The sequence below is a fragment of the Temnothorax americanus genome, unplaced genomic scaffold (genome assembly GCF_048541705.1).
Source record: "Temnothorax americanus isolate GAGA-0224 unplaced genomic scaffold, ASM4854170v1 Scaffold78, whole genome shotgun sequence".
Classification (NCBI taxonomy): domain Eukaryota; kingdom Metazoa; phylum Arthropoda; class Insecta; order Hymenoptera; family Formicidae; genus Temnothorax; species Temnothorax americanus.
The window spans coordinates 495,035-521,200 of NW_027509801.1; the positions used below are offsets into that span (position 1 = coordinate 495,035).

Here is a 26,166-nt window from a genome sequence, read left to right on the forward strand (position 1 = left end):
CTATAAGTGTATGTACCTGCATGCGGAATAGCTTCGAGTGATCTGTGATCTTTGTGTTGAAAATGTCGGAAATTTGAGGGAGAAAATGGAAACGCTAATTGGAAGTGATTGAGGGTGAGATTGAAGAATCATGAATGTAACCGTAGAAAATTTTCCACGATACATCAAACCCAACGAATTGTTTGTATAATCCTGAGGATAATTGCTGTAATTATGGAAGAGTGTGCAATACGTTTGAAACGCGCACCAGAATAACGTAGCTCGTTTTGAAATTTTTCCATCAAGGAGTAAAAAGTCTCAAACAATTCTGATATTTTCATACAGCAGAGTTTTTTGGCGAAAATCAATACAAATTACAAATTTTAAAATCTCTTGTGTGCTCTTTGTGTGTCGCTAAATATAGTAATAATAATAATAAAATTTGAAAATTAAACTACATTTGTTATAAGGTCTATGTAAAAAATTGTATGTCGCGTATTAATTGTTGCTCGAGAAAACAGTACAGAATTATTGGACGACGGATTGCGCGGAATTTCTATTATACACACGTATATGCGTCGCGTCGTACAGAAAATGAGTTAGAAAAAATATTCTATTATGTCGAAAACAAATTTTTATTTTAAATATATTCGCCAATTATATATATATATATATATTAGGCTTAAGAAGTGAACATTTTTGAAAAATCAAAATATGTACTTCAGCAAGATCCTAAAAAACGTTCGACGACTAGTGCGATCGACTTGATCGTGCGGGCATTGAAATCTCCACCGGACAGACGGAATCTGAACAGTAGTGTGTTAAATATAATTCGTTGGAATTCCGGTTGTATTAAACGTAGCTTTTAATTTATATAAAAATACATTTTTAGAAAAGGGGGAGAAAAAAGAAGGAAAGAAAGAAAGAGTGCAGAAGATAATTGAAAAAATCTAACATTATAATATTAGTAATATTGTTTCAATAAAAATTGTTATTATTTCCAACATATGGGGAGCAACAAGTATACTTAAATTATTAAATAAATTTCAACAATATTTTGGCGTGGAATATATGCTTTTAGTTTTGGTATATATAATCCTGATTTTAATAAATATTAATAATTCATACTATGAATATTAATATTTGTACCTATATTAACGTATTTGATAAAAATATTAAGAAATTTTATACGTTTATTACTAATAAATGATATTAATTATATACAATTTTAATGAAATAAAATATTTGTATGTGCAAAAATTTTTAGTGGTTCAATTGCTCCAAATTTTATATTATTGCAATTATCTGATTAAATATGGATTATTTTCTGCATAGATTATTTAATGAAAAGGAAAAATAAACTTTAATGCGTGGAAAATGAAAAATTAATTTAGGACTGTTATATAAATTGAAAGAATGGACTAATTCCGGGATGGTAACATTTATTCTATGCAAAATTTTATATCAGGGAATTCCGTTTTCTGAAAAGACTGACGTTTTTACGACGAGGGATGCATTTTTGTGATAAATAATCACATTATAAATTAAATTTCGTTGGACCAAGTATCATTGACGATGATCCCTTACACCTGGTGCTCAATGACTTTTATGCTGTGTGATATCAGCAAGAAGGTCAAGTCTTTGTGCGATGGTTTATTCGGAGTGTTGTAAGAAAACAGCGATGTGTGCCTTTGTGCTCTTCGCTTGGAGGTAGATTATGTAAAAGACGAACCGTCCAACGGATTTCAATACGGATTAAGGATTACTTTCGCAAGTGACGCCCTCTGGATAAGCGTATATGGCCGGTAAGTGTATTTGTGAGCCCTTTTATGCGGTAAGGGCGTGTAATGATCATAGAAACGTACGTATTGAAGCTCCATTTGTTGATTATACTTGGTGTTCCACAATAAGAGGACATCCTACAAAATATAGGGTTGTCGGATGAATAAATGAGCTTTTCTTCGTCAACAATCGAATGTGCCACATTTTTTAATATCTTCTGTTAATTTTTTATGTTTCCTTTTATATTTGCTTTCTTATATCTTTTTATACTTTAATTTTGAACAAAAAATATTTCGGTAATCGAGCGTTTAAGTCCCATTTATAAACGAAATCCGTCTAAAATAAAATAAAAAAACAGGAAGTTTAATCTTTTGTCTATATACAGATATTGATTTGTATAAAAGTTGGTTTATTTTCAATTGCTTGTATAATTCACTTCTGAGTCTTCAGTGCAATCTCAGAGTTCGCACGTGTGATTATTTTAACAGCGGCTGCGCGTTCGGAGTTTCGTCTTTAACGCTTATAAGGTTTGAAGCACCCTATATATCCTCGTAAAGTTTTACTAGAAGGCGCAAATACCGGTTTCGCGCGCGTTAGATGCAAGTATTTGCTCGTGCGCGCACACATGGTTGCACGCGTGCATGTCCACACGTGGCGGCGCCGCCGGTACTACCCGTTCAACAATGCTGTGCGCCGCGAACAAATTATGCAATAGTCATATGTAAAATAATATGTATATGTACGACTGTATGTTAATATGTTTTGGAAAAAAAATGTAAATCGATATCGTGACCGATACCGATAGAAACACGTTTGTATATTCTTCTCGTGAATAAAATGCAAATTATTAACTTTTTTTAAATTTAATGTAAATCAAGGACCTAATATATCTATTTTATATTTATAAAATGTTTTCCCTACATATGGATATTATTAAATTATCTATTATAAATTTGTGAATAACTTCCTTATGTTTAAACAAATGTAATACTTGAATTTAAAGCGTCGCGTCGCAAGCATTTTTATTAAACTTTCTGTCTCTTTTTTAATGTGTTTATTCAATGGTTGGATATGCATAACCGTTGCTATTATCTAGATTAAACTGTTAGTTTTGCTGCAAACCGCTTTGCGATGAGAGGTCAGGTGTAATTTGTACATTTAATTCTCTGATGAAGTGGACTGCTCGACCTCCACCGTCATTATGATATGGAGTCGTTTCTTGTAACGCCGGATAATGGACGAATTGCGCAGGAATGTGCGAGATGGGACGGTCGGTTTGGTTGAAGGCAGTGAGCAGATAATTGTCAGGTATTTTTCCGAGTTAGGATATGTGCGCAACGCCGTGAGCCCGGGTCGTGCTTTCTCGCCGCATTTTTCTATGGAATAATCACGTGGGCGTGGGCATAAAATTGTGCCTTATAATCAAATGCGAAAATGATAAATTTTTTTAACTAAGCGATTAACAGTCAAAATAATGTTTTTTAAATCAACACCAAAAATCTTACTTTTTATCATGTTTTTTATTTTTTATAAAAAAATGTAATTTAAATAAAATATTCTGCAAGACGACAAAAAATACTTATTTATTCGGTTCATGCGGTGATTTCGTTTTCAGAAGAGAAACACGTACATTATTAGGAGAATAGGTATCGCTTTCACGTATAATTATCTCGTCAAGTATTTTATATTTAAACTCACATGGTATATATGTTTTGTTGATACCGCATATATCTCGCTATTATATTTCCCAAGAAAGACGAAGTTAAATGTAAAATAAACTGCATATTACAGGTATAATGTTATTCCCTTTTCTTTTATCGAAATGGCGGATACATGTAATCGACGATGGACGGAAATCGATTTTTTTTTTCATAATTTCTTTATAAATTTCTGTCTGGCTAATCAACAACGCGCTTTCTGCGTGCAGGATAATAATCAATATCGATCTTGATACCATATTAGCGTAATATTAAGTTGTTAGGTTGGTCGGGAAAGCTTGATCGGAAACGTGACAGTGATTTCGTTAAGCGATGCCGTTGATGATCTTGCAAATAGGGCGGTTCTTAAACAAGTTCGCGTTCAGCAACGCTGTTAAGATTTCGTACCGTCCAACCGCAAGGAATATTTCAGATTATATTTCATTTCACCTAAAACATATATTTTTCGTTTTTGAGATATTGAGAATTTAATCAAAAAGAAAAATCTCTTTATAAATAGTGATCTGGATCGAAAAATTTCCTTTCTTTGAACCACAAGCGAACTCACGGTTTTTTTTAAATCAATCTTCACAGTTGCCATTAGATAAATGCTTACTTTTCGTTTAATTACGAGTGTAATGTATGCTTGCTTAAATGATGGGTTTTCAGCGTAAATTGTCAAAATATTGACAAATATTTGACGTTAAAAATTAAAGAAGTATAAGAAGAGTGACTTTTAATCAAATTTTCGCTAAGAAAAAATTGATTTTAAATGAATAAAGCGATTCGCAAATGAAATTTGTACGCGTATGGTTTTTCAGCGTCCTGTGCAATTCAATTTAATCTAATATTGATAATATTTAATATATTGAGGTCTATTTAGAGGTATAGCTCTATTAGGCTCTTATATTAGAAAGGGTACAAACAAAATATAAAAATCGGTCCCGCTTGTCGCAACATCGCGGCGTGATCCGCTACACAGGAAACACTGCGATGCGTGAGATGCATCATCATCGACACATAAAATAAACACGACAAAATTATTGGTTTCGTCCGGCGCAACGCCGGTTATTGACGAAGTTAGGTTCCCCGTCGTGTGCAAAAAGAGGGTGGAGAGGATTCAAGATGATTGGAGGAGAACCGTATTTTTCCCCTTCGTCTTTTTATTCAATGCCGAGAGTAAGACTACGGCCATTTATATACCAGATTCTTGATATGAACAAAAAGATAGAGTGGGAGTAGTCGCCATCTGTAAAACGTTCTTCGTGTTTTCGCATACATATATATGTATGAGGAAACACATACCAGTAATTTTGGAAAAAAAACGGATGACATAAATGTATGTAATCATTATATTTAAAATATTACGTGTAATACACCACTACACCTCGTATCAAATGAGACGATCTATATAGAGATATAATCTGTGCACACGCGTATACTTTAGTATCAAACTAGCGTATATGAAATAAATAAGTTTAATTAAAGGAATTTTGATAATTCGATTGTTGGAATAAGAAAAGAAAGTTCCTTTGAGATTTTGCACGATAAACTTGCGTTAATAAGGAAAACATTGCATGTAAGTACACAGTAATTCGCGCCCATCTGCATTTGAATCGATGAAGCGTGATTCCGCGGTATACACCGTCTGATGTTCGAATTCAGTATTGCGCGACGCATAACGGCATTACATCATTAATAAAGTTATAGGATGGACCGGATACGCCCTATTATCTTAGGGCGGGACGCGGAAGTATACGAGACGTAATCGGACCACTGACCACAATATATAATAGCAAACTTAATTGCAACATTTTTATGTGTTTAATCCTCGACGTCATTTCCTAAAAGCATTAACGTCTAAAAATATGTCTGGAATATCTTAATACATTTTGAAATAAAGATAGAAATCAAATCGGGTTTAGCAATTCGCACGTCCTTGTATTTTTACGACTCGCTCGTTATCTTATAATTGCTACAATTGTGACAAATGTGTCATGAGAGAAAGAGAGAGAGAAAAAACTCAGTACATATTTTTTAAATATATTTGTTTAAAAAATGCGGAAATTATCGAAAAAGAGAAAAAGGGGGGTGAGGGGGGGGGGAGAGAGTTTTCACTTAGATTACATATTAGTTTGCACCTCACGGTACTTTCCCGAGTCGCTCATAAATTCTCCCGCCGCGTACTATCATTGGTTCACATCAACGTTTTATTTCTGGAGTCGTTATAGAGAGTCGCTATAAAGAAATAACCACGACCGAGATTAATGTTACAAACGGACGACGAGTCTCGCTCCGTCAGCGAAGCGTAAGTCTATCTCATTAGGGCGAACGCACTTCGGATCCTAGATTATATACTACCGCGCCAGGCATCGAGATAATTTACTGTCCGCACGTTACACGGATTACACGACGCGAATACAGGAAATAAAATAAATACTAGATACTGTGAAATACTACAAACTACACCCACGGATTTTCTTTTTGATTCCGCAGAGAAAGAGAAATTGATTGTTTTTTAACGAGAATTCTATTGGATGTTATCTTAATTTATATCTTCTTAAGCTTTAACGCACTTATCTTCGTAGATATAAATTACATTTGAATTTTGTCTACTTATATAGATCATCCTGAATATCTACTACAAACTACACCCACGGATTTTCTTTTTGATTCCGCAGAGAAAGAGAAATTGATTGTTTTTTAACGAGAATTCTATTGGATGTTATCTTAATTTATATCTTCTTAAGCTTTAACGCACTTATCTTCGTAGATATAAATTACATTTGAATTTTGTCTACTTATATAGATCATCCTGAATATCCGAAAATAAGTCTAATTTTAGCAAACTATGAAGTTTATAAGATACATTTTACTATATAGAAACATATTTAAATGTATAAAAAACAAAACTGTTATTGTTATCACTGAAAGTATATGTATATATACGTGGCAATACACACGTAGCAAATTGAACTATTTTTAAGTATCTTGTTTTTATATAAAAGCGCGTCTTCTCAAATCTTGCCATTCAAATTACCTCTTATTATCGTTTTAGGTATATTTAGCCAAGCAACCATCTCAAGCATGTCTTAAATCTTCATAATTTTCGTATATTATTATTAAGTCTATGAACTTTAAAGCAAAAAGAATTGTAATTTTTTTTTACGTCGAAACGATCTAACAATCTAACATCTAACTCGTTAAAATTAGATGAACGATGAGGATCTGCTATTCATAAAATGAAGCACGTAAAGCGCAGTTATTAAACGTACATTAAGCCAATCAAAATTACAAAACAATTTCAAAAAGTATGTTACTCGTTACTCGCCATATTTAAAGTGATATGTATTGTTCTGGTTCCAGGTGTGCGATTGGAATGGCAGAAAAGTTGCGCGAGGCAGCTGCTCATGGTGACGTTGATCGAGTTGCACGCTTGCTCAACGAAAACGTTAAACCGTTGCCTGATGAAGTATGTTTCTTTAATTCTCAAATTCTTAAAGTATACAATACACCTATTATATAAACAGAATGATACGTTTAACATATTTACTGGAAACTTCTTTATAACCTCATAATTTCATGAAATTTTGCTTAACAAGCTGATATAAAAAGAAATTGTATTCAGAAATTCATTCAGAAATTTTTTACAAAGTTGCAGAAAAGTATTTTAAATAATGAATTATTTTACATATTTTATAACGTGCAGTTTTTATAAATAAAATTCTTTAAAAAATTAATTATAAATATATCTAAATTTTAAGATAATACAATTCTCCTGGGTTAAGGATAAAAAAATCTACACTATTTTCTTAATAATCGAAAAATTGTGACTAAGCAAAAATGCTTTTCTTTGTTATTACTACTTTGTAATTACTCTTCACTTTTAATACCTTTGTTTATATAATCATATTTCGGAGATCTTGAAGGAAGAAAGAAGTGGAATGGGAAGAACGAAGTTGAAAAACGATTCTCAATAAATTGATTAATATCGTTAAGGGAGTTCAAGACTACCGTGAGGCATTAAATTGAATTCCGCCTGTAATAGGTATAATTACTCGCGATACCGACTGGAAAACTTTATTAACGGCTTCGAGGGCGACTGGCAGCAATATATTAATTTCGTCTATTAATTACCTCACTCTCATATGCAGCACGATTCCCTTTGAAGCGTTGCTTCGTCGGGTAGATTAGATTTAGAATGCAAATAAGCGCTCACAGCACGACATACATAATATTTGTCTAAAGCATATTTGAATAAGAAAGAATGGACTACCCGATTGATCTATATGCTTATCAAGATTGTATTTTAATTATTCAATAATTGAAATTTTTTGCTATTTGAGACGTGTTTGCATCGCATCGGATTTGATTTATTATTCCGTTATTTATCTGAAAGGTATAATACGCATAATACCTATTTTGAAAGTGTTTTTAAACAGTCATATAAATATATTTAAATTTAATAGGCGAAAGATCTTGTTAAGACTAATAATTCACAGTTGTTCATAAATAATGAAGCTTTATTTTTCCGGTGCAGGAAAAAGATTACCACAGGTTTATTTTTCTGATAACTTTGTGTGTGTGTATGTAGATTTTACTTTAAAATAACTCGTAGAATCTTTTAACTTAAGCTCTGATTAATGAAATATGGTTGCGAATTAAAATAAGTCATGAAAAAGATGGTGAGAAAATTAATCTTTTGTTAAGTATATGCAGAATAAAAATAAAACTGAAAAAGTTAATATATTATCGCCACGCGAAAGCTTAATTTGCATGAAAAGGTTTAACTTTAAAAAAGAAATTTCTGCGCAACGTTAATTTGTACTAAAAAGGGATTAAATATAGTTGATTAAGAAATTTTATCAGGCATTACCATCAGAAGAGATTCATTTTCAAATATTTTCGGTGCGCGGCTCTTAATTAGTAAGTTTTATCGAGCATGCACGGTCGCGCGAAGATATTCAGGATTCTTGTCGTGTTTCAGAATGGCCGGGGGCCCCTATTGCTGGCCGCGGCAGGTGGTCACGTGGAAGTGTGTGAGATCCTGTTGCTGCAGGGCGTCGACGTTGGCGCCGTTGACGATGTGAGTAGTGCTGCCTAAATTCTGGTTTTATGTTTTATTAAATATTTTCGTATATTCTAGAATATAGAAACTAGCAGTTTTTCAGCTTAGAAAGTTCAAGAATAAACATTTGTCGAATTTCCGGGATATAATAATCCGGGATGAATATATTTCTAAGCATAGAATAGAAGGGGAAAATAGCGAGTGTTCTTTACGCAAAAATAATTTCGCGCAAGTAAATCTACATGTTTGCTAACTGAATTGATCGTGGTAATTAAATAAATTGAAATTAATTACCGCCGAGATTTTTCTCGTTACGGTCAGCTTGATTTATTGCCGTTTTTTTAAAGACGACATTTAAACAAAATTTTGAAATTAATTTTAAATAATTACAATATAATTTAAAACAAAAATAACTCTGTATTAATGATAATTGTATTGACTGTACTTCTTAACCAATTTCGATTTTATTTTCTCTTTAGCATAATCTTTCTTGTTTGTCATTTTTTCTATTCTTTCATGACAATCATCTTGTAATTTACTGAATATTTGTATCTTTAAGGTATTAATCGTAATTCAGTGTTAAATGTTTATTATGAAAGAATACATTATACATTGCCTTTAGATTAAAAATTCTGTAATTGTGAAAAAATGTACGATTGTTCTAAAAGATATAATCTATATATATCATACATTCATATCATTACTTGTCATTTGTTATCAATTCGATATCGCAAAATATAACTCGTGTTCTTTCCGTTTTCGATTTCCGTATATAGTATACACTGCCCGTCAACGATTTCTTTCCTGAGGTAAAGGGGGAACATATAGAGGCCTAGAGACGCTATCGATATACTTCTATAAAAATTACTAGAACTTCTATGTTCCTCCTTTATCTCAGGATAGGAATCATTGACGGGCAGTGTACAATAGATTTATTCTTTTATATATAATTTTCACGCATCACTTTGTAATATGTGTCTCTGTATGATTTGTCGCACTTTCTTAAAAAAAAAAAATAAAAAAAAAATGTCGACCGTGACAGGATTCGAACCTGCAATCTTCGGATCCGAAGTCCGACGCCTTATCCGTTAGGCCACACGGTCTGTGAGGGGTAGTTACCCTATACATGAAGACCTATGATCAACTTTTATGAAAACCAATATTCCTGACACAGTTATCTATTTTTACATTAACATCTGTGCTTCGTGCTTAATTTAGCAAGAAAAATTAAAAGAGAAAATAATTCGTTACGCAATGTCTAAACAATGACTAACTATACGGGGAGAGAAGAGTTCGTTGACGAATAACGACTTTTACTGATAAAATATCTAATATAGGTATAAAGATTATTTAACAATTTCATAAAACGTGTATATTTCACATCTCTCTTCTTTCTAGCATTAGATCAGTTAATTGTAAATTATACAGGATGATATATCTATAGGTATAAATCAATATTTCTTTATTGAACGCAAAAAAAATCACAATTATGATTTTGAGTATGATATGGTTTTGAGATAATTACATTTATAATTAGAAGTTGTTATTATTTTTGCTAAGACGTTTATCTTTTATGAGTATATTGTTTTATATTCTATACATTTATTAGCAATTTGCAAAAGCAAATATAAGTTATTATACTTTTTCCTTGATCATCATATGGACTCTCGCGAAGAAATTTTTCTACATTTGTTTCCCACTCCAATGTTCTTATTAATAATCAATAATTGCAGATTGACAACAATTACACGCGATATTAACATATGTTCCTTCGAGTGAACAATTTATTGCACATAGGAGTAATTTAACGAAGCAAATTATACTTTTATTCGCGCTTACGTCGGCGTACGACTATCGTTCGGTCGTCACGGCTGGGATATCGAACATAGGCACGAGACGACTCGTAAAAAGCACCGGGAATACGCGCTCATGTTGCGCGCACATATACACATATACGTGGGTTGAAATAAAACGAAATTATTCCCGATGTACGATACAACCTGGTCGGGGAATCGCATTGCCCGGCCGTAGGAATCCCACTATTGTTCCGTGGGCAATTAGCATGCCCGGTCCGATTCTCCTCCTCATAGGAGGGGTGAATACATTAAAACGCTCCTCAACGCGGCAACGTCCCGGTCCCGCCGCGGCGGATATACCCGGCGAACGTACGCGTGGGAGAAGCGTTTATATACCCGCGAATGTGCGACCGCGCGCGGTGTACGCACGACCGGCGTATAGTTACTTACGTACCTGGATACTTGATATCCGTTATTACTGCGTGACCTTGAACGAACAGCGGTGTTCGCCATGTGGTACTTGAATATCGACGTTATTAAATATCTATATCGACCGAACTTGCATGCTCGTCGTGCTCTAAGCGATGGAAAATAACAGGATGGGGTCCGAACAGTATCGCTGCGATTAAGCGATTTATAGGTGCTTGACTCACAATCAGTTATCTAACCGGCGTGATTAAAAACTCACATTTTATAACTGATCCATCATCAATCAACTTTTCAGTCGTATCTTCTAAATTACTTCTTTCTTTCTTTTTAAAAACATGAATGTGTTTTATCTTAATTTAAACGTAGACAGAATTGATAATGAAGAGATACACGCATATATACGATTTCCCGCAATGTAGGGTAATTTTTTAAAATATATAAATATAACAATGAAAAATAATCGAAAGCGTAATAATATTTTATGTGATAATGCGTAATATGAAAGCTATAGAAATATAAAATAAAATAAAATAAAAAAATAAAATTGCTTAGCGGGATTTGAACCGACGTCGTTCGAAATTGTCTGCTATTCGTCACAATGGGACGTTTGGATGACAAGATAATGATATCAAGATAACGCGATGTAAAAATAACGAAAAAAAAAATAAAATAAAAAAATTTGTCAGAAGTGGGATTCGAACCCACGCCCTCAGAGAGGACCAGAAGCCTCCGGCAGACCCGTCGCGGACGGGTAAGGTATATAACCTTGAGTCTGGCGCCTTAGACCGCTCGGCCATCCTGACATATGACATCAAAGTGCTAAAAACAAATTCACTTATAGATGCTTGCCGCTTTCATGATTTTCAGCGATATTTATAGTTACAATTAATAGTTCCAATTAGTTTTTAGTATTTATTACGCGTAGAAATCGATGCGCATAATGTGTAATATCCCAAGTAGCTTCAAAATAAAACTTATTAATAATAATATAATTTGTTAATATAGATATAAAATGCTTTAAAACTTCAATAGATGTGTGTTTGTGTGGAGAAGTAAATCGATTGTTTTTTGAATTGTTTTTATATTAAATTTAAAATAAATTTTAAAAATAGTAATTTGAAATTAATGATTTATAAAATTTATTATTATATAATTAAGAGACACACATTTAGAAACTTTATTTATGTTACAATTTAAAAAATCATAAAAGAGATTAAATCCGTAACAGAGATTCTTAACGATGAATCATACGGGCGTTTCGCCAGCTCATCGTTATCTTTTTTTGTACAATCGGAGAAAAGAAATGAGCTGTACGGAAATAAGATACTCTCTTGTGTGGAAGAATGAAGAAAGATAAGTCTCATTTAGAACAAAAAATTATCTTCGCAATTTTTTGAAACTTTTTTTTCCTCTCTTTTTCCGTTACCTTTCTTCTTTCGTTGAAACTTGATTTAAACTACAAGAAACTCGTACTAATATATTTTTAAATTGTCTTTACCTAAAGACAATTAAGTTAGAAAATTTTCGTATACAAAGTACTACATTTTTCGTGTTTTTCAAGCTACGTGTGATTATTAAAATAAGATGTTAAATATTTTTTCTGATATCAAATTTCTTTTTTACATATAGAAGAAATTATATAACTTTACTTTACATTTTGATTATTTACCGCTATCCAATTTATTCTCTTTTTTAAGACAGAAATAATTAGCACGATCAAGTTACGTGAAGTGTTCTCGTAAGTTTCCAACGAGACACCCTATATACCGGGCAGCATTGTGCACGTATGTGTTAAATGTGTGCGCGGCGATGCTGTCGCGAGTGGCATGGCACGGTTCATCGACCAGCGACTGTTCGCCGAGTATGGGCGAGCGGTTGTAAGTCTCTCGGTCATCCTCTTTTGCCTCGTCCGCCTTTTTCCTTTGTTGCGCTACACCGTGTACCGTACACCAGTTCTGTGAGCACCAGCTGCGCGACCGCGCGCTGTGCGCGCGGCATGTCGTGGCGACTTTTGTGAAGTCGCATGGCGATTTGGCGAACCGATGCGCGATGGGGATTTCTATTTAGCGACGCGATAAATTTCGTAGAAATTGATATTACGAATTGAGGGCTGCCCCGATTATACATTATGACAATAGTGGTGAAAATTGAGTTGTTTTTAAAGTCGTAAGACAGTTTTAAAATTAAGTATACAAACGTTATTCCTCGACTTAAGCTTAGACGTCCCTGTAACAACGCTGTACTTGATTTACCATCACTTTTTATCCTATAATAGTGAATTATTTTCTTTTAAACAATAATACGTCATATCACAAAAGTTGTGCAACACGTTATATAAAAACACAACATAAAAAAAAATAAAAATATTTTCTTTTTTTGAAGAATTCCTTCAGTATGAAATATTTTATAGTCATATCGAGCATGCTTCTTTAAATTTGTAAATTTCTGAGTTTGCCGAGCTATTTGATTCGTATGAATATTGTTATAAAAAATTTTTTTTTACAATTTTGAATCCAACATTCGAAATCAAAATGGAGATCAACTTCCTAATAAAGATTATTTGTAAACTAGAAAAAATTTAGATAGAGCAAAATATCTTTGGTTCGTCTTATATTGTATAAATAAAAACTGAGATTAAATCGTGCTATTTAAACGCTAAATGAGAGCATCCGACGGGGATAACTGCTGAGGTTGCGATGAAAAAGATAATAGGATGCCCAGAAAACATACTAAAGATAAATTAACGCCGCTTTTGCTCTGGCCTGACTCTCGACTGACTAGTGTGCGTGCTACTGGTTACTAATGATAACGACCATTATTAACGGATATTACACGTTGCTATTCGCAAAACATGAAGTAAAACACAAGTCGAAGATATTCATACATGTATTCAAGATTATACAGGGTGTCGTAGAAAAGTTAATTTTACAAATTCATTGAATTCTGACTGCGACCTTAAACTTAAAAAGTTTCTAATTAATGAAGAAAAAGATGTTGGCGCAGGGGGAGAGACAATGAGAGAAAAATTTACATTTTGAGATTTCAATTTTATACACACAGTTTTCTAAATGTAATCCATTAAAAAATAACAGTTTAGTTTTATTCAAAATTAATATTATATATTATATGTAGTATAATTATACAGGTAGTACATTGCAATTTTTTAATGTATAGATTTAAAAAATAAATGTGTATACAATTACTTTTATAAATTTCCTTAACTCGTTTGTTCCGGAAAGAGGAGCAAAGTAGAAAATAAGAAAGTTATAACCAGAATATTTAGTGCAATAGGAAATAAAGATAATAATCTCCATTTGAGGTCTCCCTTTCTCTGAAAGATATATAGCTAGAAGAACGGAGGAACGTGCTGACACGGGGTTTTACGATTAAAAATTCGTGAATTATTATATAAACAGTTATGTAAATTCCACGTCTGGGATTGATCCGCGCCTCTTCCGAGACACCTTGTAGTTTGGGCCGGGCACCGAGCGTCCGTCGATGAATACGTCTGATGCGTGTTTTCAGCATGGAAACTCGGCACTGCACGAGGCATCATGGCGTGGTTACAGTCGGACCGTGGCGGTTCTGGCGAAGGCCCTCGGGACCCAACGGGCCCCACTGCACGCCAGGAATCTCGCCGGATTTGCACCGCTTCACCTTGCCTGTCAAAACGGCCATAATCAAAGCTGTCGAGAGCTCCTCCTAGCCGGCAGTAATCCCGATCTTCAGAACAACGTGAGCGATCTACCGATTCTTTTCCTTTTTTTTTTTTTTTCAATCCCTCTATCGCGTCTATCGGCGCGTGGATCGGAAGATAAGAGTAAAAGGCGAGGGATTTAGTGTTAATACCGTACACGAAGCTAAACCTTTAGAACTAAAACAGAGACTGAATGTAGTGATATAGTTTTGTAAATTCGTTTCCATAGAAATATAAAGAGACATGATAATGCAAAATGGTAATAAATATAATAAATATGCAGAGAATAAAACACAAGAGTACATTTCTAATTATATGGAATATGATAAACAGTTTAACAGCGATGATAAAATTTTTAAGGAATTTGTAACATGCAGGCGATAATATTTCGATGCAATTTTGATTATAGAAATAATCAAAAGCGTAAAAGAGAAAAGATATTTTTCTTTCTATAAGGTGCTACGCGCGAATTATATTTATTCTTCAAGAAATTGAATCTTTAATTTACTCATTTCAGTATGGCGATACTCCGCTTCATACTGCGGCACGTTATGGCCATGCCGGCGTAATGCGTATACTAATCTCAGCTCTGTGCAAGGTGTCAGATCAAAACAAAGTAAGTGTGAGATTTTTTAATTAAATAATATATATTTTTCGTTGCTCCTTCAAATGTTGCTCATCACGGATTGCAATTTTTTTATCGTATAATATTGTTCTTAATATCATTCTTTTTTATGCTCTTTCTCTATGCCTTTTCAAGTTGCTCAATAAGAACTTTTAAAAGTTTTATTGTATATAAAAGTGTCACAATTTTGCAGTTAGTTGTACAACGTGTTATTTATTCTCTGCGCCACTTGTTCGTCCCTTCTAGAATGGTGACACCGCTTTGCACATAGCGGCAGCTATGGGTCGCCGGAAATTGACGCGCATTCTCCTGGAAGCCGGTTGCGATCGAAGTCTGCGGAATAAACAAGGTGAAACGGCGAAGGATATTGCCCGTCGTAAGAATCATACCGAAATCTTGGAAATTATTTCCAAGGCACGCGGTAAAAGCCGGACGCGCAGCAAAAGCCGCGAGGGCGACTCGATAGATGGCAAAATAGGCGACGGTGAGGATAAAGTTTAATTATTAAATAATTATGGAATAGATTGTTGGTGATTGCGCGTTGCAAAGAATCTGGTTCGCATCAAGTATAGCTTGTACGAAATTACCGACTAACTATTTCATATATTTTATTGCTTTGCTAATTTTCCAGGTAAGGCAATGAAGTCGGATAAAAAACGAGAAAAAACCGGAAGTGGCACCGGGAGCGGTGGCGGCGGGAGCAGCTCGAAGAAAAACCGGAAGAAGTATAAATCCAACAGCAAGCAGCACAAAGTCCGGTTTGAAAAAGCTATCATGGGCCGGCAATGGTCGCCCTATGGCTGCCATTACTATCCGGACCCGGAAGCGTTCCCTCAACCTCGTCTAGATTCGCTGCCCTCTGACCCTTTAGGGCGGGGAGAGCAGTACTATTTGGATCTGGCGGGTAATATCAGAAAGGGTCCAGTGGGTGTCGGATATACGTGTTATTGCGCCCCATTTTTCCGACATATGGAGGCGAAGTTGGAACGGGACAAGGCCGAGTTGAAAGCACACATCGATCAGGCTCACGAGAAGCTGGACCTGAAAGTGGCCAATCTTGAAAGGAGGACCAGGGGACAAATCTCGGAGCTGACTAGGTGCGTTCAGGAGGAGCGCTCCAGGTGCGACGAGAGGTATTCGCATCTTCAGCAACGTCTGCAACGAGGTGGGAGAGGTAGATATAGCGAGAGACCAGCGAAAACCAATTACAATCAGTCGGAGGTGGTACTACCGACGAGAACAAGATCGCTGGAGGATCTGTTGGATGACCGACCGCAGGATCGCAGCTTCGAGATTCCCGGAGAAACGCCAGTTCATCGTGGAAGTCTAGATGATCTCGATATACCGGCTATACCTAGACTCAGTACGTCCATGAGAGACCTGCCTTCGGGATCTGGAGTAGTTAAATCAGCGCTCAGAGTGCTGGACATCTCACCGAAATTGAACGAAACGTTCGACGGTGCCATCAGGCACGGTGGAACCTCGTCCTTAGACATAGCGCCGACAGACTCAGTTCCTGTGAAGGGGAGACGTCAACAAAGAGTAAGATTGAACTATATTATCGTTCGTTGTAATAATTACTCCTTTTTCATGAAATAAATAATAAAACAATAATTGTACATTAATGGTTTAGTTCTGTTAGAATAAAAAGACCCTGTAACAATGAAAATTTCCTTTTATATAATATATAATTTTAATACATTTAATAATTTATTAATTATCTCTTTAAGGTAAAATATATATTAGATAAATCCATTTGTCTCTCGTTCTTAAGAGTTGCGTGTCGTATGACATGCACGGCATGAACATGTCCGTGGATGAAAATAAGATCCAGAAGATCAGCGACGGGAATATGACGGAGTGGAACGGTCGCCGCAGCGTCCACGAGATGATCAAGCGGTTTCAACAAGTACCTGATATGCATAATGGTTGGCGAAGAATTCACTCCGGAGGCAGTGAACAAGCCGGTCTGGATGAACATACCAAGTGCTCGCAAAATCAGAGGGTACATTCTCAAGGTGATGTAACGTTTCCTGAACAACAAACTACGTTAGAGTTAACGAGGTCATAAAAATTGAGCATAGATCGGGTACAGCTGCGAGAAAAAAATAATTTACCGTGACTTAATTTAAAAAATAAATATTATAAAATGTTTTTTTTTTTTAACACATGTCGACTTTTCACGCTGCTCTTGATGCGCAATTTGATTCGACGCATCCTGATTCGAATAATCTATCCTGATCGACATTAACGTCGCAGATAACGAAAGCGAGAGCAGCGAAGGGGAAGATGACGACGTTGAACAATCGAAAACGTACAAAGAGATGAACTGTAGGAAGGCCATTTCCAAAGACGTGCCTTACGACAGTATCGCGAGAATGCCGTACAGATCACGTAACCCTGTGTACAGTCCGACACCGCCTCTGCACGACACCCATAATGATTCTGGATACAGCACCCGCATGTACGGCTCCAGCAAAGGCGCGTCGCCCTCGTTGTCAGGTGAATATAAAAAGACAACGCAGCAATGGTTTAGAGATAAGCGATAAAACGTATATCTATCTCAAACATTCATTTAACAGATTGGTTCTAAATTGATTAAAATTTTTAAATTAATTGGAATTTTTTCTTGTTATTTAAGATTGATACATCTACGCTCTTTCTAAAACAAAAACACATTACTACATGGAATATCGTTTCTGTTTCATCTGTGTGCAGGTCAACTGGAATGTGACGTGATCTTGTCACCTTCGACAGGATCATTCACGAGTGGGGAACAACTCGCTGCCTTATTGGAACAACCAAGGCGACACGATCTAACGGTTTACGAGCGAAATGCCGACAACGTCGTCATTAATATCGGTACTGCCAGTTTGGTTTAGATGAGAGACTGTAGCTTCAATCGAAAAAAACGTAACTTTTGAAACATAGTTGTACGCGTCACACTGTACATAATGCATAACGCCGTTCCAGAAATGTTGAAGCAATGATATCGTTTTACTGTTAATATCGACACTATATGAGTGTCATATTCGTTCGCGTTGCCATGACATTATTCCACAAAAATAAAAATAAACGCTAAACAAAGAGCAATAATATTTATTGTTTGTATATTATATATACAAATTGTACATGTATAGGTAGATATATGTATAAGTGATTATTAAAACAATTGAGAAAATTAACTTAATTGCTGCCGCAGGTCATTCTTCCTAAAATCTGCAAGTTTTTTTTACTAAAGTCCTTACACATGTGGTTTATTGTAAATTATAACAAAACAAATGATAAATTTTCGCTAATAATGTAACTAATTCACAATTATTATTTCAGAATTTTTAATCAATCAAACACTAATTAATTAGCAGTGACATAAGTCGGAATTGAAACAGAGAAGTATTTATGTATTGTAATAAAATGGGTATACAAAGTTCAATAACAAAACGAATAATAATGAGATTACAAATATTCACGCAATAGATACAATGTTTAAAAATATTTACGAATATTTACAATAGTACATTTGAACTATTTGAAGATATATATCTACAATCAATATAAAAAAAAATCATTAGTAACAATAATATATTCAGTCGATATATACATGTCAAAATTTTACATAATATTTATTTAATATTATCTTTTAGTCAATTTTTTACATTTCTTTGTTAATATAATATATATAATTGCCAGCTTCTCTCTCTCAGAAAAAAACTCTTTCGACATGTATGTATACATGATGTTACTCTGTGATGATGCAACGATACTTTCTTATTATGTTGCAAAAAAATTAATTTGTAGCATTTTCTGGCCAGTAATTTAATATTAGTTTTTCTATCGAGATAGGTATCTTTATAATCCAAAAGTAAATAAATTTTTTTAACAAGAAAGTATCAGATATATAATTCATCGTTTGTTCATGTCCGCCACATATCAAAGTCCTGAAATACTTCTATTACACGGTCGAATACAAGAGCTTTTGCATCAATGGCCCATAAAAAATCGAAATGGGTCAACATTTTATACGAATTTTCCTCTAGCAGAATAACGTTCGGCAGATGCTTATATGTCTCGAGGACATTCTGAGAAAAGAGAATATGAGAAACAATAAAATTAATAATAATAATTTGAAATATATAAGCAATTATCTCTTAAAAGCCGTTTTCGGCTTACATATATGTATATACATAAATAATAATATGAGCTGAAGAAATAAGAGAAGGGGGGAAAGAAAGGAGAAGAAGAGAGAATGAGAGGATGGAAGAGAGAGAAAGAGAAGGTGGGAGGAGAAGAAAGCAGAGAAAGATATTTCGTATAACATTATAAAAAGGAAATCATATGCTTTAATTAAAAAATTCGAGGTCATCTTAAATTATTTTTAAAGAAATTATATTTTCGATCTTTTTTTTTATCTAATTGCAAGTAAATATAGCTCGTATGACGTAGATAAAGTTTTGTCTACGTATAATTTATAAAATTTTACTTTCTTTTTCTTTGATATATATTTTTTAGTCAAATGTTGTTTTTATCTAAGAATTAAAAGTGACCTTACCGTTTTTGAAGCATATATATCATTAGCGCCGTAAAATAAAGCCAAGGGCGCAATAACTTTTTCAAGATCATACGGTAGGGGTGTTGGCTGCCCGTAGTGCTCGTAATTACCGAAGTATCCATAATCAAAGGTTTGAAATTTTTCTGCAGCAATCAATATAAATTATTTCACATAAATGTGTAATTAAAATTAAAAGATATTTGCAAAAAAGTAAAAATTTTTATTTTTATTTAGATAAACGTAAAGTGATCACGTCATGGGCTTAAAAGAATCACTACTGGGATAGTTATTTTATTATTAATAAAGATAATAATAAGATTTTAGATACGATTTAACTTAACATCTCTTTCTTCATAATTAACATAATATATAATATTGTTATAATTCTGAAGGGGGGAGGAATACTCACGTGTAATCATATTTTGGTACAAATGATATCCTGTGTTCACGGAAGTGCCGCTCGGATAATACGATAATATTTCCGGTAATGCTGTCTGTGTAACGAGTGGTTTCATTAAAAACAATTTTGTTGTATATCAAAAAAATGTGCTAAATTAGAGATATATGATATACAGTGTTAATTAGTGCTGAACCGGATCCGAAGGAGAAAAAAAATATTGCAACGCAGACAGGTTGGGTAATTGCTCCATCTCTGCACAGTGTTCTTCCAATCGTGATGGTTGTTGATGATAAGGAAGCTAATTCGTGTATTTCATTGGAATCGAGAAATTTCTAATAAACAAATATAAATGTAAATATAATATAATAGATGTAAACATAAAAAGGAAATCTAATTAAAACTATACACGGGATATAATAATATGAGCTGCAGAAATAAACTAATATATAATACATAATATCAAAATAATTATGTAACTATATATCAGCTTCTGAAATGTATAATTAACGATAAAATAATAATAGCATGTGTTAATACGTAGATATTATTGTAAAATGCACAAACTATGTAATACAGGCATTATACAAGAAATAATTAATTTGCATAATCAATGTAATAAAGTAAAAATAAACATAGAGAAGAGAATGCAATTATGTATATAACTAAAAAATCTTGGATCAAGTCGATTAGTGAAATAGATTTTTCTCTATCTTGTACGAGAACTCGAAAAACGTAGATATTCCTGAACATTTAATACTAAAAATCAATATTTTTGTATAAAAATTTTTTTTCGTTAATGTCAAAATGTGTGATAAAACACCCCAAAAGTTTCGAAAAGATTCGTTTTATTGGAGCCGACAAAAAAAATTGCAAAAAATATGCTTTTTTTTTTAGCGTTCTAATTCAGGTTCCCCTCCTTAATCAACTATTTATAATTTATGACAATATTACCTTAAACTTTGGTATTTTAGGACGAATATGTTCCAGTGCGGGAGATAATTCTTTCCAAAAGGCTACCGGAGCAAGAAGAACACCTAACTTTATTTTTGCATTGTATTCGGGTTTCATAGATAGTAAAACAAATAGTACGGTAGTTCCCATCGAATAACCGACGTAGCGTAAACTCTTTTGTTTTGTGTGACTGAGTACATAATCGATCATAGATGGTAGATCTCTAGTTCCTACCTCGTGATAGCTAGACAATAAAATTAAATATTACTTTCGTTTTTACTACTTTTTAATATCGCAAAATAAACAAATATGCTTTTAGTTACAAATTTTTCAATTTAATTAGAATAAATTTTTTTTTAATAAGAATATCGAGATATTTAATGTATCTATATGTATATGTACAATATTATAAATCTTTGTATTTTTTATTATGGAAAAATTAATTTTAATTAGAAATTTTAGGTGAAATCTGGCTTGAATTTAATACAATTAAAAAAATAAATATAAATAATTGAAAGCTATTTAAATAAACAAAAAAGTTGAAATTAATGAAGAATATTTCTTTAAAATGGTTCTTATATATAAAATAAAATTTTACCTAAATTGCCAAAAATCTCTATTTCGTGGAGACAGATTTACATGTGATCTGCAATAAGAATTTCCCCTGATATTTCCAACCCATACATCATATCCTTGATCAGCTAATAAAAATGCTATAACACAAAATAATAATGCGTAATTATATTCTCTTATGATCTTAATAGTCATACTTTCGGATAAAAACGTAATTGCTTTTTTTTCCTCAGGGTATATATCAATGTTAAATGTTCTATTTTTTATTTATTTTGGTAAGCATTATAGTTTTTCCAAAAGAAAAGATATTTCGTTACTTCAAAAATTTCTAACAAAAAAAAATCGTACAATTAATAAAACTCTTTTATTCATATAAAATAAATTTATTTTTAAAATATATGTAATTAAAATATTAAAAAGATACAATAAATATAGAGTTGATTTAATACAATAATCTTGCCAAATTTTATGTAAGAGGTTTGGGTACGTTCCTCAGTAAAAAACGCCTTGTAAGCCCTGCGGGGAAACGCAATAAACACTTACATACATACATACAATAATCTTGCCAACATAATAAATATATTTTTATTAAGCATGTAATAATAAATTCTTTGATATTACGTGAATCAACAAATTTGATTGAAGAAAATAGTTCATTGATTTATTTAATTAGTTTTTATTGAATTTATCGTGCTTTAAAATATTAAGATGTAACCAAGTGTCATTTATTATTTTTCTTAATTTAACAAAATTTGTCAAAATTTATAAGATAATACAAGATTCTTCTAATAAAATTGATCTAATGAGATTGATTAATTGAACTTGCAAAATTGTTTACTTGAACTTTAATTACTTTTATTTTCTGTTTCGGCTGGTTGTACTTGATCTGTTTTTTTTTGTTGTAAATAATAGTTGTTAAAACTTTCACTGCCTAAGCGGTCTTACTCTTGCCATTATATAGGTATAAAGAAATGAAGTCAAGGTGAACATATTGATCGTAATCCTCAACTTCAATCTCAACTTGAAGGACATGTACGCGCGCGTGTAAATATACATAGCTATCCCATACCGTGTCCAGAACTGTGAACTCAAATATTGAAAATTCCACGGCTTATAATGTTAATATGATAATACTCTTAATTTCTACGTCAATTTGTATTTCACTTTTCGCACATCCAAAAATCGAGAAGAATCGTTCGATGTGCTGCGATCGAGAAGATCCATACAAATTTTAGGATGCGCAGAAAGTGGAAAATATATGAGATGTTTCACGAAGTTTATATCGCTACCTAGAGAAAATAATTCTGAATCTGATTAACATATTTAATGGTGACATTGCTAACGCATTATGTATATTGACGCCAGTTTGACGGTCACTCGTCACTCACCAAGGTCTTTGCCAGCGCCGATCGACACCCAGCAATCAGATGTACACACCAAACCATGTTGAAGGAACACAACTTTTTTTCTTTGTTGACTGTTAGATAAAGGACTGCCTGATATTCTATGTATCACCAAGTTATAACCATCTTCCGTTGTGACGTAATGCTCCTCGGCAGGGTAACCGTATCTTTGTACTAAACCGATCTGCGCATATAGACGCATGCGTGAACGTTAAAAAATAAGAGTTCAAGATTTTTAAACAATTCTATCGTAATATTTGTTTAAACGTAATATTTGTTATATAAAATTACAAGAGAAATTTATTTATGCAAAAGAATTCATATTATATACAACTAATGCACATTATCAAAACAAAAATCATTTCTGTCTCTCTATCATAGAAATTAATGTTTTAATTACTTAATTTTTCGATTCACGTTAATTTAACTTCTTTTTACTTACTAAATTTGGTAAATACTATATCAATCCTCTAATAATGGGTCTTGAAATATTTTTTAAACATCCTATACAATTCAAAATAAAGTTGAAACATTTCTTATTTTGTAGACAGCAATATATTATTTTATTCAATATTTTTGTTGTTTGAACAAAAGAATCTTGATAACTGTACTGCCACTATATACTGCTATTGGTTATAACTATATACGATCGTTAACACAGCAAGTTATTTTTGTGTATCAACAAGATTCTTTCGTCTAAATACTCTAAATAAGTTAATTAACCTTCTAATTACGCCATTATTTTTTCAAGTGTGCTTAATAGGACAAAATATTAAAAGACAATCTCGATACACTTACAAAATCCAATGTGGTTACATTGTTCGCTCGTGTTATGACTTCATCTGGATTCCTTACTCTTATTATATCGGGATCCTTAGGAAATAGATAGTTGATTATTGCTTTCCGAGATAATGGTATTAGATCTAACCAATAACTTAGTTTTGCCTCTAGCATTACTACAGTAAGCATAAGTATGAGGAAAACAAGTTTCACGTTCATTCTCATTATATCGTCGATACTCGCGATTGCAAACTACAACTTGTAAGTGCCAACAATATCAAATAATATTATTTGATATAAGTTCTATGGCATCTCTTCGTTTGCATTTCAAGAAACCTACAAATGCAATTAATATAGTTTATTAGTTTATTCATTAATTACTTGACAATTAGTTGATCTTTCTTTAATATATAAAAAAAAATTGTTAAATGTTAAATCGTTTTATTTTTTAATTTTTGACATCAAATATTTAGTAATTAATTTAATAATGTAATTATAGAGTTTATAAAATTTATAAAGTTTGTTTAAAAGAAATTATAAAGTTTTGTTATCTGTTTGATTGACTAAAACTCGATCACTTTGTAAAAACCAAAGGCTTGTTTTTAATTCATTATTCTATTAGATTACTAAGTTATGCATTAATATTTCGATATTTTAACATTAAATTTTTATCAATTATAATTTTTTCACAGATTACTTAAAAAATTAATTATTAATCTTAAATGTTTTGCAAGTATTTTCGGTATGAGTACTTTAATGGCTTATTAAACAGTTTAAAGTGTAATCCAGGGAACCAACTCGAACCACCTATTTTTACATTAAAAAAAAAACGTAATTTTTATGAATAACTGGATACGTAATCTATATTTCTTAATCGTTGTTGGATTATGCGTGGTTATGAAATTTTAATATGCAGAACAGGATTTTGCGTGAAGATAAATTGGGAGATGAAAGCAGGTAGGTGAAAAGTGCTAGATATATACTGCAATCAAAACCGTAATACGATGTATAATTATGCACGGTTTATGAAGCGCTTTAATTTTAAAGTTTGCAGATAAGATTTGAATTAAAATGATCTCAATCTAATTTTTTTTAATAAAGCATTTAAAGTCTATGAGATCAATTAAATATCAAATAAGGTCAAGTTAATTTGCAGTCAACTTTTTTGCAAAATTAATTTTTTTTCTAATTGTGTTTTTACATCTTAATGTTTGTTAATATCTTGAATTACTTGTTTTTATAATTTTTATATATACATATAATATATTGAAAAAATACATATTATATATTAAAAATAAAAAAATGTATGTGCAGAGCAACCATCTCATGATCATCTTAAAAATTATTTTTTTGTAAATGTTTTAAATAAAAGTTTAAAGTTTAAGGAGAAAAATGTAATGTGTGCAATAAAATCTTTATATATTTTTTATAAAATTTATGTCACCGATATTCTTCTAAATGGAATCGCATGACCTTTTTATATAGTTTTTTTTAGCTGCTTTGCATGTAAAAGTACTAAAATAGAGTTGTAAAAAGATTAATAGTTCAAAAAATATTTTATATATTATTGTGACGCATTTCGGAATAATATAAAATATTAACATACATATGTGTACAGGTTTGATTGCGTGGGCGGATGTATATATATATATACATATATATATGTGTGTGTGTGTGTGTGTGTGTGTGTATGAGCGCGTATCACTTTTTTGTACTTTTATTTTTCTGATTTGGTAAGATTTATAAAATAAAAGTATATTTAAATTTTAAATAAACAATAAAATTTAAAAGCAAAAATCCGTAAGGCAAGACTTGTCTTATTATTTTTTATCCTATTGTCCTTTTGTTGGTTTTATAATAGATATTTCCTTATCTTTTTGACCTTCCAAGCAGTGAATTCTCTTAATTTATATCAAAGTTTAGATTGATTATGTATTAAATTATTAACAACATTTATATATATTTATATTATATATTATATATATATAAAAAATGTCGATCTATTAGTACCACAAATTTTGAAAATAGGAAATAACAATTTCAAATGATTTTGTGTGTTCCTATTGCTTATATTCAGTCCGTCATTTTTTACATATACGTTTTATATTAATGTACTTACTATTTTGTGTGTATATTCATGTTAAACACTTTAAATTAGCAATCAAAAACTAGAGAGACACATTTTCAGTACTACTTATATTATTTAATTTCTGAAAGCAAATTATATATGTTATAATTTTACTAAAGTCTAAAAACGTTAACTGTCACACTGGTCATGCACACACGGCGGATAAGTTGAAACTGTAAGCATGCAACGAAGAGCTCAGACATATATATATATGCAGACATATCTCAGTCTTACTAACTAATCAGACATTTATACGGATCCTCAGGGTCGTGTAAAATTTTGCGATAGCTCGTCTGACATTTAGTCAAT

The 26,166-nt window shown here is 32.4% G+C and overlaps 2 protein-coding genes and 2 non-coding genes across 4 annotated transcripts; 1 reads left to right on the forward strand and 3 right to left on the reverse strand.

The window, feature by feature from the left end:
* The first annotated feature begins 2 nt into the window (after nucleotides 1-2).
* On the forward strand, nucleotides 3-18,306 carry Dgo (ankyrin repeat domain containing protein 6 diego). The gene is made up of 11 exons (XM_077423309.1): nucleotides 3-114; nucleotides 1,315-1,784; nucleotides 6,825-6,930; nucleotides 8,446-8,544; nucleotides 14,277-14,486; nucleotides 14,966-15,064; nucleotides 15,320-15,557; nucleotides 15,705-16,615; nucleotides 16,848-17,091; nucleotides 17,333-17,575; nucleotides 17,792-18,306. Exons 3-11 carry the CDS (start codon nucleotides 6,838-6,840, stop codon nucleotides 17,953-17,955), a joined length of 2,301 nt encoding a protein of 766 aa, XP_077279435.1. The 5' UTR covers nucleotides 3-114; nucleotides 1,315-1,784; nucleotides 6,825-6,837; the 3' UTR covers nucleotides 17,956-18,306.
* Trnar-ucg (transfer RNA arginine (anticodon UCG)) lies at nucleotides 9,557-9,629 on the reverse strand. The gene has a single exon. It is a non-coding gene; the product is annotated as a tRNA-Arg (tRNA).
* On the reverse strand, nucleotides 11,432-11,554 carry Trnal-caa (transfer RNA leucine (anticodon CAA)). Its single transcript has 2 exons — nucleotides 11,517-11,554; nucleotides 11,432-11,476 (listed from the first exon to the last, which is right to left on the reverse strand). It is a non-coding gene; the product is annotated as a tRNA-Leu (tRNA).
* On the reverse strand, nucleotides 18,158-26,166 carry LOC143906930 (lipase 3-like). Its single transcript, XM_077423314.1, has 9 exons — nucleotides 25,849-26,166; nucleotides 23,748-24,065; nucleotides 22,935-23,133; nucleotides 21,572-21,686; nucleotides 20,974-21,217; nucleotides 20,196-20,354; nucleotides 20,032-20,116; nucleotides 19,623-19,765; nucleotides 18,158-19,152 (listed from the first exon to the last, which is right to left on the reverse strand). The coding sequence occupies exons 2-9, from the start codon at nucleotides 23,952-23,954 to the stop codon at nucleotides 18,988-18,990; spliced, it is 1,317 nt and encodes a 438-aa protein (XP_077279440.1). The 5' UTR covers nucleotides 23,955-24,065; nucleotides 25,849-26,166; the 3' UTR covers nucleotides 18,158-18,987.